This window comes from Lissotriton vulgaris, chromosome 6 (genome assembly GCF_964263255.1).
Source record: "Lissotriton vulgaris chromosome 6, aLisVul1.2, whole genome shotgun sequence".
Lineage (NCBI taxonomy): Eukaryota > Metazoa > Chordata > Amphibia > Caudata > Salamandridae > Lissotriton > Lissotriton vulgaris.
In genome coordinates this window covers 1,644,017,661-1,644,041,039 of record NC_141694.1, presented here as the reverse complement: position 1 = coordinate 1,644,041,039, position 23,379 = coordinate 1,644,017,661, and the positions used below count along the sequence as shown (strand labels likewise).

The 23,379-nt window shown below is 43.3% G+C and overlaps 1 protein-coding gene across 2 annotated transcripts in view; it reads left to right on the top strand.

Annotated features, from left to right (window-relative positions):
* The window catches only part of LOC147709244 (metastasis-associated protein MTA3-like), a 790,513-nt gene that overhangs the window by 281,160 nt on the left and 485,974 nt on the right, over positions 1-23,379 (top strand). For both annotated transcript variants that reach the window (XM_086927807.1, XM_086927806.1), the window contains exons 9-10: positions 1,204-1,392; positions 11,711-11,785. In XM_086927807.1, the coding sequence (XP_086783933.1) occupies positions 1,204-1,392; positions 11,711-11,785 (264 nt within the window). The remainder of the gene's footprint in view (positions 1-1,203; positions 1,393-11,710; positions 11,786-23,379) is intronic.

Here is a 23,379-nt window from a genome sequence, read left to right as displayed (position 1 = left end):
TTTTCCATACTTAAATCTATATCCTCTCTCGAACGCGTGTCTACCATTGCCACTCCTACTATGGAAAACTGCTACCTCCTAGCTTCCTTTTTTTCCTCGAAAGTGGCCACGATATGGACACTTTTCCTATTGAGGCCCAGCAGGCAGATTTCCCATCAGTCACTGACATCCTCGGAGGGATTGTCAGTCATGACATCCTCTTTCTTGAAGAGCTTCATACTCTCTTCCTGCAAATCAAGTCGGGCTCTCCTCTAGACTCTGCCTCACCTATAATTGTAAACCTTGGCTTAGCAGTAATTCTCCCTCACCTTAAAAAACGGATTATTTTGCCCGGTCTGCAAAGAGCAAATAATGCAGTGGGGAAGTTGTCTGCTGTCTAAGGTGCTCACCATGATTTTTTAATTCACAGCAGCACAGATCCCCTTCCGTCATGTCGAAGTGGCTGAAAAATTACCACCCTGCTCAAGGTAGAGTGGAAACCCGCAACCACTGGGTCTTGGGCATGTTAAAGGGAAGACATCTCATACACACCCCTTTGCCTATGGCAACGCAGGCTTCTATGAAAACGTGGGGAAGGCAGAGACGTATTAAATACAATCACAGCCCTTGTGCAATGTGTTGGAGGGTACATTCTCCCCGAGTCAAGATGGGGAGTAAGGGTTGTAAAATACACACCAGTACACTCTGACCAGGGGTGGGAGGAACAATTAACATTCGCTATTAGACTGGCGGCGCTCTATATTTCCCTGTTGATTAGCAAGATGGGGAGAGACTGGAATACATAACCCTCAGAAACCACTGGGAAAAGCACAGGACCTCTAGACAATATTAATTGAAGAACCCCGTTTCGCCTCTCCAGTTTAAAACGTAAGAGCCGCAGCAGCAATATGAAAACCTATGAAATTACTTGAAAAAAGTTGGGAGAGCAATTAAGGCTAACAGGGTGTCATTAATGGGCACAACACAAAGCCTAAAAAAATATTCATTCAGTTTTAATATTTAGCATTTTGAAAGACTATAAAATGTGCAATTAACGAGTAGCTCTCTATAGCTAGTTATATTTTGTTTACTATATAAGACTAATGCTTGATAAGTACCACCACCTTTTTAAATTTTTTTCCCAAATGCAATTTACATGTGTAAATCTGGATGCATAAACTTATCGCCTCTCATTTATTCCCCCTTTCTCCTCACATTTTGTAGTTTCACGCCATGGACACTTTACATAGACTAGAGTACGATTTGAGCAGTGCCATAAGCATTCTAGTGCCCCAAGGAGGTCCAGTGCTGTGCAGAGATGAAATGGAAGAATGGTCTGCATCAGAAGCCAGTTTGTTTGAGGATGCACTTGAAAAGTATGGGAAAGACTTCAATGACATTCGTCAAGACTTTGTAAGTATCATATGATAGTATGCTTTGCAAATTAAATGTAATAGCTGTAATTTTCAAAGTATTATGAGAATTTATTATTATACTCGTGTTACAGAGGTTGAAAGTCTGTAGTTATTGTCTTGTCAGTGGTGCAACCCCCCCCCCCCCAGCTAATATGACTTTAATAAACCACCAGCACGTATATTGGCAATGCTGGCTAAACCGTATACTATCTAGGGACAATCCGGAGCAGGGCCATTTGTCACCTGATGAATACAATGTTGTTGGCCTATCTCGAATATTTGCCACCCTGACACTTATAGGGTTACTACAAACACAATTCTGTCTTCATCACCTTTATTATCTCCGATGTTCTGTAACAAGAATTTGATGTCATAATATCTTGCTTGGTTTTGTTTGTTTGCATATCTCACTACCTACATTGGATATCCCCTGTCAATACTTTTCCTCTGAAATTCCTTAGCATGTATTTCATAATCTTTCAAGAACGGTCATTTCTGCCTTAACTGTAAGAATTGATCGAACAGTATCTTTTAAGACCTCTGGAGGGTCACTGCTATACTGTCGCAAAGAGTCTCAATCCGTTAAATTCACATACCATTTGGTGTTTAGTTTACACTTTCCCATCAGCAACTTTTATTTTAACATTATAAAAGCAGTCTGTTTCTTATAAAAAAAACTGTGTACATCTCTAGTTGGTATAACAATCATTCACCCAGTCAATGAACTTTAGCAACTCCTCTTTTGTCCCCCCCTTCCAGGTGAAAAAAACATATTTAATGTAGCAGAGCTATATTTATACAAAGTGAAAATGTGGTGCTTCTTCATGGATGACTAACTTTTGGTCAAAACCCATATAATGTCTCTCAGCTTGGGGCAGAGTGCAATTTCAGCTTCACTTCTAATAATTCTGCTAGGAAAATTTAGAAGGTGTTTGATACTTTGGAGTTTGTTACAAATGGCCACCATACAACAGTGTGAATTTTAGAATGCAGGAGGAGGGGCTACAGAAAATAATCCCCCAGCTAGTGGCTTTATTAAGCCCTTCACCCAATGCCACGTATATCGCCCCTAGACATCTATTACTGAGAAGGAAAAAAAAGCCAAGCAACCTGAATCTACCGCCAGCATCATGCATTTTTGTTCCATTTCTGGTAAATGTCCCAGTATTGAGAACTAACCAGCAATAATGTACACGCCAATTGATGGATACATTTCGGCCCTGGCTAACGATATATGACAGAGCAGGCGGCCTTGTACAAAACCATTTGATCATGGCTGGAAGAATCCCCTGGGTGGGTCCAGGCCCTAAGACGTTCGATGATGACTGTATCATTTTCAATTTTGATAACCCAAGATTGGCTGGGGACTTGCTATCACAATTACCTCCAGCTCCCATGCTAACTTCCCAAATATACGCTGTCCCATTGGGTTTTTTCTACAAACCTCCTTTTTGCGCGTAATGACCAAGGGTTTTCACACAGGGAAAATAGAAATCTGTGTGCTCATGAGTGAATATTTAGGCATACCCACTTTGAATAGGTTCTTTCAGTTGGAGAACATGGATAGCTGCGATTGACTTTCCTCCACTAACAAGACATTGTCTCTTTCAAATTACATGGATAGTAGTCGATACTATACACTTATTTCATGGAATATAGTGAGCTATACGAACAAAAAGAATAGCGATGATTGGCACAAGAAACCGTAACACCATGAAATGATATGCATGCAAGAAACTTAGGAGGTGGACCCTATCCATTTAAATGGTTCCACTTAAATTATATCCCCTTGATGTTGGACTATCCATCCAAAGCGCATTCACCAAATCAGCTTTCCTGTTATCCATGTGATGACTATTCAAAAGAATCTGTCTCTCATTCTGTTTTTCTGTTCTCTCTATACAACTGAGAGGAAAAGGTTAATTGTCCCAATACTGCAAAAAATGACCTTATGTTCTCACAGATTAGCTCTCTCAGCACTCTAGCAACTTGAATCACCATTTATATGTTTTACGATTGCGTCTTTTCTAAATGCTGTTCTAAAATCTAGAAGGGCTACTACTGTCTAGCTAATTTCTCGAGATATAGACATATAATTGTTTAGGGACACTGGTGTAGGTAATTCTGATCCTAACAGGCCTTTACTGTAAGGAATTTAGATTGCTGCTAATGCCCTTGTAGCTATATCTTGTAGATAGCTTAACTTCTAAACACTGTTAAGGCATATAACGGTTATTCATTTTAACTGCACTGAATGTAGTCTGTGTCATTTAAGATTTAGGACAATTTTCCAATTTTTCAAAATTTTATTGTTATTGAATTACTGTAATAATTATAAGTGATGAAATGCACATAGTTTTATGCATTTTTAATGTGAATTAAAGTTTATGATGCAGATGACTCTTAATGTTCCTACTGAGAAATATTCATAAATAGCAATTCAACATAGAGAGTCACTAGGAATTCATGTTCTTCGTCATATATAGAACCTTCAGCCAGATTTATTCTAAATCTTGGGTCCTGCAGATATGCTGATGTTGTCTAGGGTTATTCAAGAACAAAAATTCATTGCAGAAAGCCAGCCACTTTCTATCCCTCTATGTTAAGTCTCTTATATGTGCTGTAGCTCATTTGTAGGGTATTGGACCTAAATATGTATAATGTTTATCTGTGGTTACTAAAGTGCTCATGGATTGCACTTAATCATTCTTGTCAATTACAACATTAACTTCCCTGTCTTATTCAGTAAATTTGATCACCAGACTGTTTATTTTAAGTGTACTAAATGATGGACTCTCATTGGATGTTAGATTTGTGAGTGTTTTTCTTTATTGATCAAAATCGCTTTAATTTTTGCAAGGATCTTTTTCTGAGAAACAAACCTAATTTCCCCTGCAATTTTCTACTTGGTGGATGGATCATTATAATTCAAAAGCTAGTATCCATTTTTCACTCCCTTTGAGAGTTGCCTACCTGTGTACTGCAGTTTTTTTGTGCAGTGGGGTTTTAGGTTACCCCACACCTGGTTTTCCATGTTACAATCTCTTTCTGCCATCATCAGCTACTAAGTGTTGGGGTCTTCCAGAAGCCAAGCTCCATCTTCCATGTGCTCTGTTTATGAGCTGGAATAGCTTTCCTTTCCTTTAAGACCAATGCTGCTTTTGTTTGCTTTTAAAACAAATACTATGTTTGTTTCCCTAAACCGCAGAAGGGAAAAGTGGTTAAGGGTAGGGGTGGGCGGAATTTGCGTAGTCGCGCTATGCAAAGCTCAGCGAAACGGTAACAAATCTCCACGAGAACGCAAAAGTTCAGCGAACATGAAGAATTGTTCGTTACGCCCGTTCGCAATGCTTTTTTTCCTGTTCGCCAATGCTGTTTGCATGCTCGGGGAAAAATATCTTGTGAACACGCATTTTTAAGGCGCGAACAAGCAAAAACTTCTGCGACGCCGCGGATTGCGGAATTTTTGGCAATTCCGCGTTCTCCACAGAACGCGGAATTACCCAAATTCTGCAAGCAGAACGGAATTTACCGCCCGGCCTAGTTAAGGGCAGGACTTATCGTCCAAGTCCTCATATTCCCCTACTTGCTAGGCTGTTGGAGTGTTTGGTCTCCACCTTTCTTTCTCCCAGACTCTGACGGTCTTTTTGAGCTCAACTTCTTCTTAATATTCCAAGATTTCTGGTGCATGGGTAGAATCACATTAAAAAGCATTACTGTAGGTCACTGACGTATTGTTCTTCAACCTTAAATCTATTAAAGGACTTCTAAATCCTCAATGTTGAGATTACATGGAAGCTTTTGTACCAAACCAGTCTTACCACAACACTGAATGTGCAAAACTAAATGTTGATCTTAGTAGGTGTAGACACCTCTGCCTTAATAGCAGATGTGGCTGACCCTGACAAAGTGAAACAAATCTTATTTCAATTTAATACGTAAAAATCATCTTTCTGAAATCTATAGCTTTGCAAAAGCAGCAAGAACTTATTCGGAAATAAACAAAGTACATGAACAGCAACATCAGAATTGTATTATAGTTGAGAATAGATCAATTGAAATTAAGATGACACCAAAAGAAAGAAAATCAGATGTAGGAATCCGGTGTTAATAGTTATGAAAAACAGATCCAAAGAAAACAATGGGAACCAAAAATGTAATTCAAGCAACTTAAGAGTGATTAACTGGAACCAAGTCACACTCAGATGTCCAACAACAATGGAGCACAGTCACACACAAGCTTTGGTATGCCCAGGTAATAGTTTATGGAGAAAGGAGATCTGGGCACTCTTTGCGGCTACACAGTGATTAAGTGAGGTTGGGAAAGGATTTGTGATTAACCCGGGTCAGCCTTTAAATTACCTTCTGAATTTGTCATTTTTTGGTAAGTAAAAAGTACGTAATGATGCAAGGCCAAGAGCTGTGGTCAAAGACGGCTCCACTAGATCAGATACATTGTTTTCACCTTCCTGCTGGCACATCAAACTGAAAACACTAGGGTCTTCATTGGCCACATTCTATCTGCTCTTGGCTTTTACCTTCGGACCTAATTTTTTTTCCATTTTTGTGTAGGTCAGAAACTTTCATGGTTGCAAGGCCGGAAGTCCTTGCGGAGCAGGGATCTCTGAGGGTTGTATACTTATTTTCACAATCCTGCTAGAGCCTCAAACAGCATAAATAAGCTCTACGTGCAATAAACTAGGAAACTGTAGCTTCCAATGTTTCTTTTTTAAGTAGGATTGGCAGCTTGTGTTGGTGCTATATATTTGGAAAGTTAAAAAAAAACTTTTCTAAAAAATGTGATGGCCTTATTCTTAGAGTTCCAGTGACCAATTCTTTAAGGAAAGGCTTCTTTGACATAAACTACTGGGTTTAAGTGGGAACACGCCCTTTCCTCGCTTCTAGTAAGGTCCACAGCCAAAGGTCTAGCTTCCACTGCTTTTTCACTTAGCACATATAACTATATTTTTCAGTACTAGCTTTCATTTTTTCAGTCTTTGGAAAGCTGTTTTACAGTAGGCAGGTCTATGTGGTTGTCATTGTGGGGTCAGTATGAGTCTAACACCTGTAGCTCTCAAAGCAGCTTTTGGGTCCAGAGTTTCAGAGCAAAGTGGGTGAAACTTCTTTACTGTCCTTCACCAGGTACATGGGAACTTTTCCAAGAAAGTAATCTTCACTTTTACTCAGCTCTTTTCAGTTCTCGCTCTTGATAGTGGTTACAGCAGTTCTTAAGGTATGACCTCTGTTATGGTTGATGAGGTTCCATCAGTGAATACAACAATGGTTCCTGCACTTTTTCTACCTTGTACTGCACTGCGACTGGCTTCTGACACCAAAAGATCCTTTGCTGCAACAAGTCCACAATGCCTCTATTTCAGTTTTTGAAAATGGCAGAGCAGAACTTGGTCTAAACCTCTCACACTCCTTAGAGCTTCATAAAGCCAGCTCACGCCATTTCCCACAGAATCGAATCCTTTGTAGGCACATCTGCTCTCACCCGTTGTCGGGGACAGCCTTTGCTCTGTCAGAGCCCACCCTCTTAAAGGGGACTTGTCTTCGAATATATTTACACATATATGTCATTCTAGTAGGGATGTCAGCTGATAGGAAATGCATTTCCATGGGAATGGTTTGAAATGGAACAGTTGGCCTTGCCTTCAATTAGAATAGTAGTTGTGAAAAGCAGCTATTACTTATGAGCTGCAGAATTCTCAATTAGAGGAAGGGATATCATGCTGCCAGCACAAACTGGTCAACTTTAACGCAGAAATGTCTCATTATAGCAATAGATAACAAAAAACAATTTTGTTCTTTGGTTTTCATTTTGTTTAATTTTGTTCATTATGCTACTAAATGATGTCCCTAGATGTTCTTATCAAGCTCATAAAAAACCTTTAAAATGAATGCCTAGAGAAAGACACTGCAGGATCCAACTGCCCTGGGGTCAAAAACAGTTGTCAAGAGTTCAAAGTTTGAAATGTTTTATTTGGTGAAGCTGGTGAAAAGATGGGTTTTGTTTAGGCTTATTTCACTGTAGGCAACACTGTCATTTTAGAAATACTTCACATTTCTTGTACATACTATTCGCTTTTACTTCACTACAAATGTTTAAATGCTCACTCAGACAAATTGTATACTTGGTTCGGTCTTTGTTGAAATAAGTCATGATTTAGACATTCCTAGTGCAGCAGTATCGTCTGGACTATTGGTATTATACCAGTCTTCACCTGCCCTATACCTTAAGAAACCATGCATGATGTTATGTTTGTGTTTACAATAAAGATCACTAAAACTGTAGTGGTTAACGGCCTGCACAAAGCATACAGTGTATAAACGAAATGTGAGAATTAATTTTAATATGGTCTTTAGCTATTCTTATAATGGTTTGTATTTAGTTCAGTTGACTGAAATGAAATATTGCATTTGAAAAATATTGTTATTGTTTTTAGTCATGCAGCTAACTAGAGATTTTATAATCATGATTGCTAAAACTGAATACTTCAAACACAGGAGGGGGGCCGGGGAGAGTTTAAGAAAAGGCGGGTCCAATACCAATGCTCCCAAATACAACTATGTATCATCAATGGTGACAGTTCCCAAAGTAATCAAGTACGCAGCCAAACTACGGTTGCGAGTAGGTGCTCCAGTGGGCAACTATATATGAGAGAGGAGGAAAAAGAAAAAAAGGGGTGAAAGGAAGTGGAGATGTCTCTAAGTGATCAGGTTTGGATTTGATGAAGCTGGGGAATTTCTCCTTTAGATATTGGTGCCCTCACACACGCATGGGAGTGTCATGCTTCATCATTGGGCGTTGCTCCTCGTGGGTGGTGGCACTGCAGTCCTCCACGGGCCACCGCGAGAGGGCTCTTTATCGGATATCTTTTAGGAGATGCCGCAGTTGTGCACGTGGGTGTGTGGGCATATAAAAAGTTGTGTCTGTGATCTTAAGAGGGCTTTTACCCTACTGGTACCTAACGAACATATTTTTATTCAGGGGTCCAGGAGGTAAAGGTTCAAATATACTGCTGGAAAAGAAGCACGTCCAAGAAACAAATAAAAATGGAGGGGCCAGTATTCCATGCCTATGTGTGGTGTTGAAAGTATGATAAGTGAGGTCGACATGTTTCGCGCAGTGTTGGTCCCTAATGGATCCTAGTGCGCTTCTTCTGGACCTTGTGAAGGTGAGATATAAAAAAAATAATAAAGATAGGGTTCAGGGATGGCGACACCCTATGGTACCTATATTAAGGTGGAGTTACGCCAGATTGGCGCAGTGGAACATCAGCTGTATGTTCCTAAGAACAACCTGAAAGAAAAAATAAATCAAAGGAAATACAAGAGACCTTTCCAGCGAACAAAAAAATGTATATGTTGCCCCTACAGGTCCAACTACATTTCTGTATCGTGTTTAGTTCGAGGGTGGAATATGCAGGGGGCTAGAGGTAGTGCCCCTGTTATCCCAATCAAAGAACATGCTGTAGCATTGTAACCAATGCTGAGTACTCGGGTCACAGCGTATCTGTGTTATGAGCTGACATAGTGCGTGTGGTGACGGAACCAGAGCATAAATATAGTTCCCAGTAGACACCATAATAGGCTCAATGAACGAAAAAAAATCCAGTCATTGCTGTTGTGGCGTAGCAGCCCATTGCCCTGTGCACACGTAGACAAATACAAGTGAAGACATAAATACGAGTGATGACGGTTCCGGATGGTGTGGTCACTAACTATAGGTGCATGTGACTCCCCAGTAAAGCGCTTTCACTCGAATACTGGGAAAGTAATGCGTACCCCTTAGAAAGTTATGGAGTGCCTCTACGACAAAGTCCGCTGTGCAGAAGCCGCCCTTGAAAGACACAATAGTTCGGCCATAAGTTGGGGGGAAAAAAGCATTGTGAATGCTCTAGAGTCTGTCGGTCAAGAAGCAGAGGAAAATTCACAGTTAGGGCTTCCCTTCACAGACTATTACCTGCCCCAACTGCTTGTGGAGTGCCGGAGAACACTGTGTACTCTCGGCCCCGTTTAAGTAGTCCTGTTGTGCGGCTGGGGGTATTGAATAATTACCCTTCCAAAATGGCTGAATCATTTACACGGCCGCAACCCACTAACTGTGCACAATTCCATTATGCAAGGCGGAGGCTCCGGAACGGAGCACTTCCACACCAACGCCCAGCACCTTTCCCGCCAGCCGCACAACGGCACAATGCCCAGGCTAACTTGAATCCAGTGGCAAAGTGAGAAAGGGACCCACGTCTGGGGATACCCTGCCAACTTAGGGCGAACAAAGCAAACACAAGGAGATGATGAATGGAGTGCTGAACCTTTTCAGACACTCACCCCCAGTCACAGATCTGGGTTGAATCCATCATCATTCTTTAGCTCACTTTGCCACCTCAGTTCAGACCCAGCTATATGCAAATCAGTCCCTGACACTGTGCCACAATGGAACACGGTATGCCCAGACGTGGGTTTCTTGCTCACTTTACCACTATAATCAAGCTAGCCTGGCTGTTGAGGATTGTTACCCCGAAACCAGTCCCAGGATGCTTGTTTCCGGTCCAGGGAAGACCTGGCTTGGCAGTTAGGTCAGGAATGTTCCCTTGATGCAAAGGGTCAAGACTGATTGCATGTGGCTGGGTCTGACCTGGAGTGACGAAGTGAGCTAAAGAACGATGATGGATTCAACCCAGATCTGTGACCGGGGGTTAGCGTCTTAAAAGTTTCAGTGCTCCGTCCGTCATCTCCTTGTCTTTGCTATTTGCTTGCTTAGCCATCCTGTATGCCTCTGCTGGGTTGTGTATTGACAGTCTTGTTTGGAGTTTCAGGGGCTAGGGATGTGCATTCACTGTAGAGACACTGGGGGGTTGAGCTTTGCCCTGCCTTTGCTGAGTGAGTCAGGACTGGGCTGAATGACTTGTGCTGCATTTAGAGTAGGTGGAGGAAATTTCCTTTCACCTGATTGGGCCTGGCCTTCCTTACACAATGCTGTCTCCACTTCCTGCTGGGAAGCTGGACCAGAGAGGACAGAACTGGTTGAGACTGAGCACAGGCCTTCTCTGCCACCAGCGAACAAAGATAATTGCTGTATAAGTATTGGGCCCAGACCCCAGAACTTTAGATGATTTCTGGAATTCAAGAGGAACCTTTGCCAAGGAATAGAGCTAGAGAAACTGAAGAAGAAACCTGCACCTTTTCTGTGTGCGGTCTGGGGTTGGCCTGCAGTGGCTTTCTGCCAAGGAAAGGACTAGGACTTTGCAGTGTGCCGTGTCCCCCGCTTGAAGGAGATCCACAAGGGCTTGAAGTAGAGCTTGCCTCCTGTTCTGAAGTCTCAGGACACACAAAAATGTCACCCCCAGTCCCCTCGAAACTCCACTGCTGGAAGTTCTGATCTGACAAGAGGTGCCTGTCAGTGTTCTGGCCTCTGGAGGTTGTTTCGAGGGCTGGGAACTGCAAACGCCGAAGGAACTGTGACAATCGCTGCATCACCTGGATTCCAACAGGTATCGCAGCAGTGCGAGAAGAATTTCTGAATCATCGCCGCAGCCAGCAAACCGACACATTGAGGGGACGCAGCTGAAAGGGTTGCAGCGCCGGTTTGCTGCCGCCTCTACTATCAGTGCATCCCAGATCTTCACACATTGTATCGCCCTGGATTGTCATGCATCGCATCGGGGCGCAAAGTCTGTCACATCGTTGGGAGACGCAGTAAGAAACCCACATCGCCACCTCTCTGGTAAGGAACCGACGCATCACCTCCCCTGCGCAGCAGTAAGGAACCAACGCATCCCCTCCCCCAGAGCAAATAACCAACCTATCACCATCTCTGAGTGTAAGGAACTGATGTATCACCTTCCCTGTGACCCTTTTATCTTGTAGTTTTGACACATCTAAGGTACTTTGTCCTGAAAGTGTAGCATCCATTTTCTAAGAACAGAACTGGTTTTACCTTTAAAAAGTCATATTTTGAGCACTGTATTGTAGATTTTTGTCGTTTGGTCTTGTTTTGGTTAAGATAAAGATTACTTCTTCTTCTAAACTGGTGTGGTGTCCATTTGTAGAGTTTTCACTGTATTACTGTATGTGTCCACACATGCATTACACACTACCTCTAAGATAAGCCTGTCAACTCATGCCAAGCTTCCAAGGGGGTGAGCAGGGGTTATTTTAAAAGGAGAAGTAGTAGTAGGAAGAAGGATCCCTACTTGGACAAAAGTGCAAACGATTGTCAACTAGAGACCCCCATTTTTAACAGGCGAGCAAGCTTGCATAAATATTTTGCAGGCTATCAGTTAAATAAATCAAATATCTTTTTTCAGCTTCCCTGGAAGTCCCTAACCAGCATCATTGAATATTATTATATGTGGAAAACTACTGACCGATATGTTCAGCAGGTAAGCTCTGTATGCAAAGTTTTGCAAGGTTGTGGTAAATTGTGTTGTCAATACTATTTTCAAGTAATGAATACGTGGCGCAGTCTAATGAATCTTTGCATGTGTACAAGTTAAAACAAAATAATATAAGCAATGTAATTTGTTTTATTTGCTTCAACAAGATTTCATATACATATGAATGTTTACTTAATTGTCTCTGCATTGTGCATTTTAAAATATACGGTTTTAATCTTGTTCACTTCATTGGGACACAGTATTAATTTTAAAAATACTTTTTTGTTAAAGGTGAATTTCCATACATGATTTACAATCATAGACCAACTCATAGGCAATGTTTTCCATCAGTTGTTTAGCAATGTGCAAATAAAGGAGGCAATGAAAAGGACTAGTAAGCAGGTTTCGTGACTTAAGCATGTGTTGCTGAGATCGCTAATATTTAGGTTTCAGGTTCCAAATGCAGCAGGATCGAACTCTTTCTTCAGAATGTTTTATTCTTATGGATATTTCTAACTACGGGTTTCTCACCTTCAGGACATTTGCAGATGCTAGATTGGATCAGCAGACTTCTACACCTTTGTTCCCATGGGCCATTAGTGGGTGCAATATGGCTCTGCGGTGACTTCACAATGCTCAGGAAGACACAGAGCAGAGATATTGTAATAACCATCCCTGCACACTGTCCTTAGTTCTCCAATCAGTCACTTTGCTGACATTTTTCGCCACCAGCTTACACCTCAGAGAGCTTTCAGTTTCTTAGACCGTACGAAAGACCATTGTGTAAATTATCAGAGTTCACAGGGACCAAGAAAATGAAGGCATGCAAAAGATTACTCTTACCAGGTGGATATTCATCTGCATGAAAATCTGACACTCGTAGGCTATGTTGGAATGCTCAGAAGGCCTGCAGGTTAACTCCTCCAAGGTGAAGGTGGCTCTGATGGCATTTTTCAAGGGGGTGGGGGATACCGATTGTGGATTTCTTCCATGCTGCGATGTGGATGTTGGTTCTTGTATTCACAAAACACTAATGTCTTGACTGTCAGGCCCAAAGGAATGTCCTTTTTTCTCTCTTGGTTCTGCAAGACGACTACTCAGAGCCTCCACCTTACGTAGGTGCTGCTGTGCACTCTTTACTAAATGTGACCCATCTACGGTTGGAAATATTCATTAAAAGAATTAGTTACTTACCTTTGATAACGCTTTCTGGTAAGTATTCTGTTTCCCATCATCCATCTGCAAGTAGTTACATCACTGGATTTCATGGTTGTATGTTCTTACAACGCGCTCCGATGTAACGCATGCATTTACCACGCATGCGTTACAACAGAATGGTATTTCAACGCTTATCATTCTCCACGAATTCTTCTGTGGTGACGTCGTATGTCGTAAAGAGGTAGCGGAAGTTTCTTTCAGTTTCCTCTTATACGACGCCGATTGCCTGCACATCTTGACTTCAGGTGAGGTTTTTTGGGGGGGGGGGGGCGAGAGGGGGGAGTTCCCCCCAAACCCCCTTTTTTTAATTGTACCCTTTACCACACATGCCTTTACTACGTACCTCGTAGTAAACGTATGCGTGGTAAAGGCTTTCGTTGTAACCACGCATGCATTGTAATGCATTTGTGGTTAAGGTTTTCGTGGAAACGGCCACGTTGTAGTGGCCGTTTCCCGGATTTCACATCATCCATCTGTATAGGAAGAGGCATCACGGTTTCCCCACCAAAATACTCTTTAAAAGAAGAAGCCCAGGAAGGGGGCTCGTTTCCCATCATCCTTCTGCACAGGAAGTGACTTCAGTTTCCTTCCAAAACTGTCTTCACTTAAAGGGAGCAGTAATGCGGATGCACCAAAGGCTAACCAGTCTGTGACAATAAGCTCTCCTGCCCCCACATCAACCCTCAGTGCCCTGAGCCCTGGTCGCAACTCCAAGCACTGCTTCCAACCTTCGCCGCCCAACACTGAGGGGTGAGTTCATCTGTTCCACCTGTCATTTCAGGTGCAACTACCCACATCATTCCACCATGCACCTCATGCACCCAACACAAACACCAACCCACAACGCTACCTGTCCTGCATACTACTTGACACTCGCTCCCTCACTAAACTAACCACTTCCATTTGTGATCTGCTACACACCTGCTCACCCTCTTCCTGACTGAAACATGGTTGACTCCCTCATCAGCCCCATCCTCTCAGCAGCAAACCCCTGATGTAAGATTGCATCACAGCACAGGACAAACAGACCCAGTAGTGGACCTATGAAAGCACCACTCACAGCATGGAACACTTGACCTTAGAACTCCTCATCCCTGAGTGGCCCTTTACTCTACTACCCTCCCGGACCTCGTGGAAACTTCCTTGACTCCGCCTTCAACACCCTCGCCAACCTAAACTACCCCCTGGAGGACATCCCCGATCCAAACACGACCAACCTCTCTGAGTACCTGTCCACCAGAGTCACCAAGCAAGTGGAAGACCCCACACACACGCTGCCAGACTCCCACTGGAACCACATCTTCACCAACATCACAGTAGACCAGCCCACACTGTTCACCAAGTTTGACCACACCCTCATCAACTTGAGCATACCCATCTAACTCCACCGTACCCATCTAACTCCAACACAGAAACACCATTACCAAATCTTGACGACTGGACTGGAATGAGACCTCGTGACCATCCTGGTCTTCTGAACTCCTACACCACTGTCATCAACACAACAGCAACCTTCCCGAGTTGATTTCCAACTTCAACGCCAGGGCAGAAACTCTGGCTCCTATAAAAAAAAACAGAACCAGACCACACGCATGCTGGTACAAGGAAGTACTCAGGCTTACCAAACGCCACTGGAAGCAACTTGAACACTGTCACCACACTTACAGAGCAGCTACAAATCTGCTCTCAGGCGATACCATCAGCAAACCGGAGCCAACAGGCGCTCCGCACTCCCTGACCGTATCGAAAGCAGCACCAGCAAAGTATATCTCTGCCATTTGTCCCTATTCTACAGCAATAAAATCCCAAGTGATAACTTTGAGGCCTAACTAGCCCCCTCCACCCTCACAGTGCCCCTGCCCATCTCTACCAGCATCCGGAGAACCACCTTGACCACCTGGCTCAAATCACCAGTCAAGAAACCGCAACAACCATGCACTCTGTAGCACCCTCTTACCCCCTGCCCTCACCACATCTTTATAAAAAGTACTGCACCCCATCAGCTCAGCAGTCACCCCTGATCTTTAACAGTTTAGTCATCACAGCCACCTACCCAGATGCCTTAAAACCTGCCACAATACTCCTTTTCACCGTAAGAAATCCTAAGCAGACCCAAAGACACTAGCCAACTACTGGCCTATATTCCTGCTACCCTACCAAGCAAAAGTGATTGAATAGATGATAAACGCCTAGCCACCCACCTCCTCGACAACCACCTCCTCGACACTACTCAATCCGGATTCAGGCCCATTCACAGTACAGTGACCACCCTCATCGCTGCCACTAATGGCATCCAGATAATCATGGACTGTGGTGACACCGTGGCCATCATCCTACTGGATATTTCCACAGCCTTTTGATACAGTCTCTTCTCCGATCTCTATCCAACAACAGCACAAAGTCAGCAGTCAACGGTCCCGCACTTCACTGGATCTTCCTCTTACTGACAGGTCGCACCCAGTCAGTCAGCGTGACTCCCTTTACCTTGGACACCAGCAACTTCATCTGCAGGGTTCTACAAGGGTTCTCACTTGACCTACTCTGTTAAACGTCTACATGACCCCACTCGCCAGCATCATCTCCAGCCAAAGACTCAACATCATATCCTATGCTAATGATACCCAGCTTATACTCTCCGTCTCCAACGAGGAACCAACCATCTGGACCAATTTCTATGCCTGCATGACTTCTCGCCAGAACAGATGAGACGGAAGTAGTAATCTTTGGCAAATTCACCTCACTCTAGGATTCTACCTAGTAGCCTGCTGTCCCTGGACCCCGACCCCACCCTGGCTCAACAAACAAAGAACCTTGGAATAGTACCAACATCAGCCAAGTGAACGCAGTGTCCGTTTCCTGCTTCAACACGCTCAAGGTGCTCAACAAGGTCTTCAAATTACTCCCCACCCACACTCTCAGAACTGGCACCCAAGCCCTCATCACCAGCAAGCTGGACTACAGCAACATATTCTATGCTGCAATCAACACTCAACTATCAGAAGACCCTAGACTATTCAAAACACAGCAGCCACGGTCATCCTCCCCAACCCTGCCCTGACATCACTCTGCACCTCAAAAAAGCTCCACTGGCTTCCAGTCCATGAACGAGCCCTCTTCAAACTTTTCATGCACACATATAAAGCTTTACAAAATATTGGCCTCATGCACCTCAGCAACGACATAAACGTCTACAAATCTTTGAGATACCTCTGCTCAGCTGGACTCCTACTTGCTCGCCCCCACATCAGAGACTTCTCCTTAGATCTTGAATTCTGCAAGAAACTAAAGACCTGGCTCTTCACCTAGCCCTGACCCTGGATCGCGCTTCAGCACCCGGATGCCCATCAGGGTAAGTTGCACGCTTTGCACATAACATAACCACAGATTTCTTACTGCTCTCCCTACTCTCCGTTCTGTTTAGTGAAATCCAGTACATCATAATAAGGTTAGATTTTGTCATTTCACCTGTAATTTTTTTCGAAGTGCATTGTGTCTGAGGCCACGGAAGGAGAAAGATTAAGAAACTAACATCTCCATGCAAGGGTTTCTCGGCTCCACTCTGTCACTACGAAGTGTGTGAAACCGGAGATGATGCTACCTAGCAGCACTCAGGGAGCATTGCTGAAAAAAATTCCAGATCCGATCTTGTGCTCGCGAATATTCTGAAGGAGAGGAATTTCCTGTTAAAAACCGTCTCCACCAGAAAGAGCATTACCAAAGTGAAGTAACTTGCTCAAATAGCACTCCAATTTCAACTCGGAAATAATTTTAGGAACAGTTGTCCTACTGGGCTTCAGTTGGCCCTTGGTTTGAGAGACAATGCCCCTTAAACAATGTTTATTCCTAATAGTTTTATTTCGGTAGTAGTTCCAAGCACCTTCAAAATACGTGTTCCATTGCAAACTTTAAAGGTAGCTTGTGTTTACGTATCCTACTCGAGCATGTGAAAAATATGATGATTAATTCATGACCGTTTTCTCAAAATTGCAATATTGCGGCTGGCAAAAAGAAAGTAGCTTGAAATAGAATATATATTTACTTGCTAGAATTATGTATATAAAAAGTCATTTCTAGTAGAGGTTTTATTTAGGTTTGGGACCAGGAGCAGAACCGAGGAAGGCATTAAAGTCTCCTCATAATTAAACATTTTATTTATCAAAAGAACGCTTTCTGGCTATTAATTACACTGGTATTTCCTAACCAGCAAACGTGCTGTTATGCTGTAAAAAAATGTTTGTATCCAAGGCAAAGGGAGGAAATGCCAGCTTTCGTTTCTTAAGGATGCACTAATGTGTTGTGGAATATCCCAGCAGTAGCATAAGTAATAAAAGAAAAACAAATGGATATGCATGCTGCACTGCCATTTTTTTGTTGATTTTTTGATTTTAAATAATTGCATTAATGATGCAGTACCTTTTATGGCTAATAGAGAGGTCTCTCACAGGGATACCTAGTAACAGCCTGTGTTATGGCACCCTTTCCTTGCTTTGTGTATTTTCTTTTATTTCTTATGTTACTGCTGGGATATTTTTGAACAAACAAATCTAACAAAAATTATTCGCAAAGCCAATAGATCTGCTGCCTAGAGAGCGAGTGAGTCGGAGAGTGCGAGAGAAACCGTGATAAAATGTGTAACACAGAAATAGGTAGAGCTGTTTTCAGAACTAAGTGAGAGGTAGTGTGAAGAGAAATAGTTAAATGAGAGAGAGAGAATAATATAGATAATTTGAGATAAACATAGTGTTAGAGAAAGGTGGAGAGAAACAGAGGTTGATGGTATATAGATAGTTTAATAATGACGGTTTTATAAATGTGAGTTAGATTTTTGGAGGGATAAGCAGGTTATAAATATATAGAGAGAGTAAGTTTAAGAGAGAAATAGAGGGAGTGATGTGATATATGTAAGTGTGTATATGTCGGCAGTAAGTGCCCGCAATAATGGTCACTAACCAGACCTAGGCATCTGCATTTAAAGGGTCCCAAAATTAAAAAAACACTTTTTGTTTATTTATTTAATGCGATTTTATATAGCGCGAACATTACCCACAGGTGTCAGAGTGCTTTACAAAAGAACCAGTTGCCTTACTTAAGGACTTTGGATTACTCGTGTTACATAAGAGATACAAAGTCACACAACGAAGAGATACACACAGAAAAAAAATTGCAAATGTACAAGTTGTAAAGTCACTCAAGGAAGAGATACAAACGGATAAACTCTAAACTCATAGGAATGGTAGTGAGTACAAAGATTTACTACATCTATTAGTGGTAAGAGTTATACTTAAATATATATATACAAAGAGTACATTTACTCATGATTACATTTTACCAGCGATTAGGCTTGGACAAATAAATATTACATATTTACAGAATGAATGGAGAAATAAAACATCAAAAGGGGTAGAGAGGTGGGGGGGAGAATAGTTGGAGGCTGAGATTGGCGAGAGGGGGCCCTGAGGGGGAGAAAGAGATAAGGCAGTCCAGCAGAAGAGAAATGTCTGAAGTTCGGCAGGATGGAGTCCCACGGACTGAAGGACAGGACAAGAATCAACAAAATGGCGGATCCGGGTCGTGGGCATCAAAGCAAACCATCACAAAAAGGCAAGATGCACCAAGTCGAGCCCCAAAAAACCTGGAGAGCAGAGTTCCATTAAGTAGGGTCAGGTGGGGGGGGGGGGGGTGCTCAGCCACAGCACCACGGGAGGACGAAGGGCAGTAGAATGACTGCTGTTTACGTGCACAGGCACAGTACCGCGAGGGCATCAGGGTTGATGATCAGTACATCATCGAGATTGAGAACTGGAGCGAGCATCTGAAAAAATTTTGTTTACTCCTGCACATTCCATCTATAAAGCGCAATCTGTTGCACCATGCTCACACTAAATAGGTCTGTATATTTCACCTTTTACACTGGATTCAGGTGGACTTTGCAATTAAAAAACTAGCTGGACTAGGCAGCACGTATTTAGCTGCTGTATTTGAGAGAGGTAAAAGATGGAGCTTGTTTGTACTTTTGGAAGCAAGAGAGATTTGTTTGTTGTAAGAGAATATAATGTGTCTTAAAGAGGTGTTCTTAGCGTTGGAGAGAAAGAATAGGTGTATGAGAGAGAGATACTTTGTGTTTTAGAGAGAGAGAGATGGTGAGATAAATGTGTGTATGTGAGAGGAAGAGAGAAGGAAACTGGGAAAGTGCTTTATGCGGAATGAAGATTTGCAAATAATGTGTGTGTGTATGAGAGAGTTAAAACCAGAGTTAAGTGTGTGTGAGCTTTTGAATGAAGAGAGCTAATGAAGTGTGTTTTGTGAGATGAGTGTGTGTGTGATGAGTGTGTGTGTGTGTGTGTGTGCATAAAACAAAAAGTCACTGAGACATACTTTAGACCTACAGTGCAGTTTAATGAGGGAAATTTCTGCCTTGAACAAGTGTACGTTTGTGTGTTAAGTGAAAATAAATGCCACTGCACAACTGTAGTGGTGGTGTTGTATGTAAAAAACATGGGGACTGAGAGTTAAGGAAAGTGTGTGTACAGCTACAGAATATACCTACCATTTGGATAGCTTCAAAGATTCAGAGGTTTAATATTGTAACATTTCTTGACGTTAGAACACCAGCGTATATACCTGCATGTTGCCATACGCATTTATATTCTAGGTGTACACACAATGTGTACCTAGTGTACTTTTTTCAACCATGCAACTAGTGCTCATGTAAAAGCGCTCTGACACTATAGGGTGGAGTTTGCGCTATATAAAACCGCAAGAAAAAACATATGGCTAAGCAGGTCAACAAACAGAGACTCCTTATCCTTATAGGGCTGTGTCCTTCCTAGAGCAGTCATAGAACCAAGTGGTGTATTTACTTTGCAAGAAACAGTCCTTGAAATAGTCAAAAATCTGGCTTTTATAGAGCAGTTAAGTGCACTCTACAGCTACAACCCGTTGTGGTATTCGTATTGTGTAAAGGGGGGTGTTTAATGCAAGGAAATGTGCGCATATTAAATACGCCTTTTGCACGAGAGACAACAAACTACCGTAAATTAAATCAATTTATCTATAATGCGAGTTGCTCATAACATAATTTGAAAGCACCACTATAAATTGTTTTTTTAAGCACTAGTTCTTAGGCACATTCTTTTAAGTAGGGGGTAGAATAAAGGACATGCTGTAAATGTAAATGTAAATGTATTTGAGCTTATATAGCGCACAGCTACCCACAAAGGGTTTCCCGGCGCTTGCTTAGGGAACCCGTCCTGGTATTCCCCTGTGAGATAACCCCGGCAGGGTATCCACAAGGTGAAAGCCAGGCATCCCGCCGCGAGGGGCCGTTGTGGAGATTAAGCAAGCTATTGCCCAGAGTCGCAGAGTGTGAACCCGTGAGTCGAGAAGGCACCGGAGCGAGAATTATCGAGTCCATGGAATTTTTGAGCCCAAGACCCGCCGAGGCGGGGAATTGAACCCTGGTCCAGGGCCGATCTCAGCTTCCGAGTCTGCCGCCTCTAACCCCTGAGCCACACTTCTTCTGCAAGTCTCATTAACCTCAAAGGTTATTGCAATTGGATGAAAAGTACGAATTCACAGGAACCTAACTGTGTCGCAGAGGACCACAGAAAATGTAAAAACCCAGGCTCAAGTGTCCCAAATGAGACCGAATAATACTCGGTAGGCCTTGTGATGCGTGACGGCAAGCCTAGCAGGGTTAGGAGAAAGGGATATCCAGTTACACAGACTCTGCACTTGCACCTAGAAATCATGGAGTAAAATGAGCGGTGGAAGCGAGTTGAAGTCAGGAATTTGCAGGGTGCAAAGTCTCCATCTATCAGTAACAGAAAATAAGGTCTACAAATTATGAAAAGTTAATTGCAAAATCACAATGTGACATTTTGTCAAATGACTATATTCCCACTTGCGAGCGGTAATTTGAGATAGTAGGTTTGTATGAATAATGAAATTGTGGCCAAATTACTTAACATTACTCCTCACATAGCAGTGTTGTTGGTGTTTGTCGAACAGCCACCCTATCGCACGGGTAAAGTCAGGTTGATGGGGCGCTGGGTACACAGAGGTCATGCAGAGGGCCCCTGGAAAGCCTGCGAACGGTCTTGGAAATGGAGAGTTGGTTTCTTGTCTGACTACGGTGCTGCAGACAAGGAGATGTTTTGCCAAAACTTATATTTTACGGTTTTCTCAGACTGAAGTGCGATCAGGAGCTTGCACGAATGTGACCCAGATCACGAGGTGTGTGTGTGGAGCTCTGAGCACAGTTCCTGCCCAGGTCTGAACCCGGGGTCGGCAGCCATCGCAGCATGCCCTCCCTGTTTTGTTAGATTGGAGCCCGAAACCCTCTGCGAATAATCGGACTTTGGCACAGCCTGCGATTATTGCAGAAATAGCATTACCTGAATCCTGCAGCCCACAAGCCAGCGATCCAGTTTTTCAATCAAGGGCAAAGTGAAAGCAGCGAGTCCTGAAACAAGCATTTGCTTCTGTTAACAATAGTAGCAATGTTTTTGTAATGTAGTTTCCAGATAAAGAGACCATATTCTAATTTTTTTTAAATTAAAATGTCCTAAACATCATCAAAATTCGACAGGTCATTGCAGTACAATAAAAATAACTGAACTAATGCCTTCGGAGAGACTGGAACCGTAACTCTACTGCTTAGACCGCTAGGCCACTCTCCTTTCAATTGGACCAGTCTACAATTTTAAAATACAGACTGCAAAACTAAGGCACTTATGTTCTGATATTGCTTATTGTTAAAACAGGAAGTGCAAATATTTCCAACAACCTTTCACATTGTATTTTAAGGATGCGATTCCCAATGCAAAGGGCCACATACAATCGTGGGGGAAACAACAGGGAGATGAGGTGATTTATGCGAAACATGCATATCGGCCAGAGCCTTAGTAGAAAAAGAAAAATAGCGTTTATAATTATATGCTTCGAGGAGTCTAGTTGTATTAAGTTAAATGTGAGCAGGCAGACACAAATTTGTCTTCATTAGGCAGAGCCTTTGCTTACAACGTACGTGATGTTTTGTTTTTTAATATTAAAGCGGGTGTCGTGCTGAAACAAAGCTCGGCGTTAGTGTACATAATACGTATGTGCATGGTGGCCCCTTAAGCGGGCGCCATGTTAAAAATAAGTAGTCCCCAAATAAAACACATCCGCACCTACAATGTAATGAACCTGTAGTTGGTCGTTGCTGCTGGGCTAAAAACATAAATGACGTTTTGCCTGCACCAAACAATGGGAGCCATGGTATAGGAGTGATGGAAAAGTGTACCAATGCCAAGCAGCAGGCAGGATTACACTCCATATTGTCATTACTTCAGGTCTTGCAGACAGCCCATACTCTGTCTAGGCTTGACCTAAAAATTGCTCCAGCAGGTTATTCATATGGCGGCTCACTGCCTTGGCAGGCATGTCCCATATATTTCATAGGGATAATGAGGTCACTTAAAACAGACCAAGTAAAAGCTGATATGTGTGGGTGAGCTCCCTCCTTGACGTTGGTGCACCCTTGCAGTTGCAGATTATAGATCTAATATCTGAAAGAAACAGGTTAGTATTAGATTCCTTACCTTAGAATATCCCCAGGCGTCAGTCTGGATCCGGAAACTTTTGCGTAGCAGTACCCCTGCGCGTCGGTAGGCGTCGTCTGCAGGCGTCCCCTGCGGCTCCGCGTCCGTCGTCGGCGTCGTGCGCAGTGATGACATCGCTGGAGTATATAGACGCCGCCTCCGCGCGCGGACGTCAGTTCTTCTTTTTTCCGCGCCAGTTAGCGCAGATCCGAGAAGTGCAGTACTCCGGTCTTTTGAGCAAGTTTTGATCTTTAATCCTTTTTGACCTCTTCTTACGGTGCCGGTAGGATGCCCGGTTTTAAGAACTGTGACGACTGTGACCGTACGATGTCGGTCACAGACCATCACCGACTCTGCTTCCGGTGCCTGGGCCCCGACCACGACGTGGACGCCTGCATCGATTGCCGGGCCTTGACTAATAAAGCTAGACGGGAGCGGTCCCGCAAGCTGCTCGAGCTCCGGGTGTCGGCCCCGCGTCGAGAGCGGTCCCGGTCCGGCCAGACGTCAAGGGAGCGATCGAGGGAGCGGTCGCGGAGCCGTCACGAGCGCTCCGGGAGTCGTCACCATTCATCTGGTTCCTCAGGTAGGAAGCACAAGAAGTCGGGGCGTCGTCATCGTACCCCCGACTCCCCCCCGACGTTCGCGCGATGCGGCCGGGGGTTCGGTGGCCCCCCCCCCCTACCCCCCCCCCGCCGACTCACTGGGCAGAGCGATGTACGGGCTAAGCGCGGCAAGGCTATGATTGAAGGCCGAGACGCAGCAAGATACTCCATCAGGTGTGGTCTTGATACGACCGAC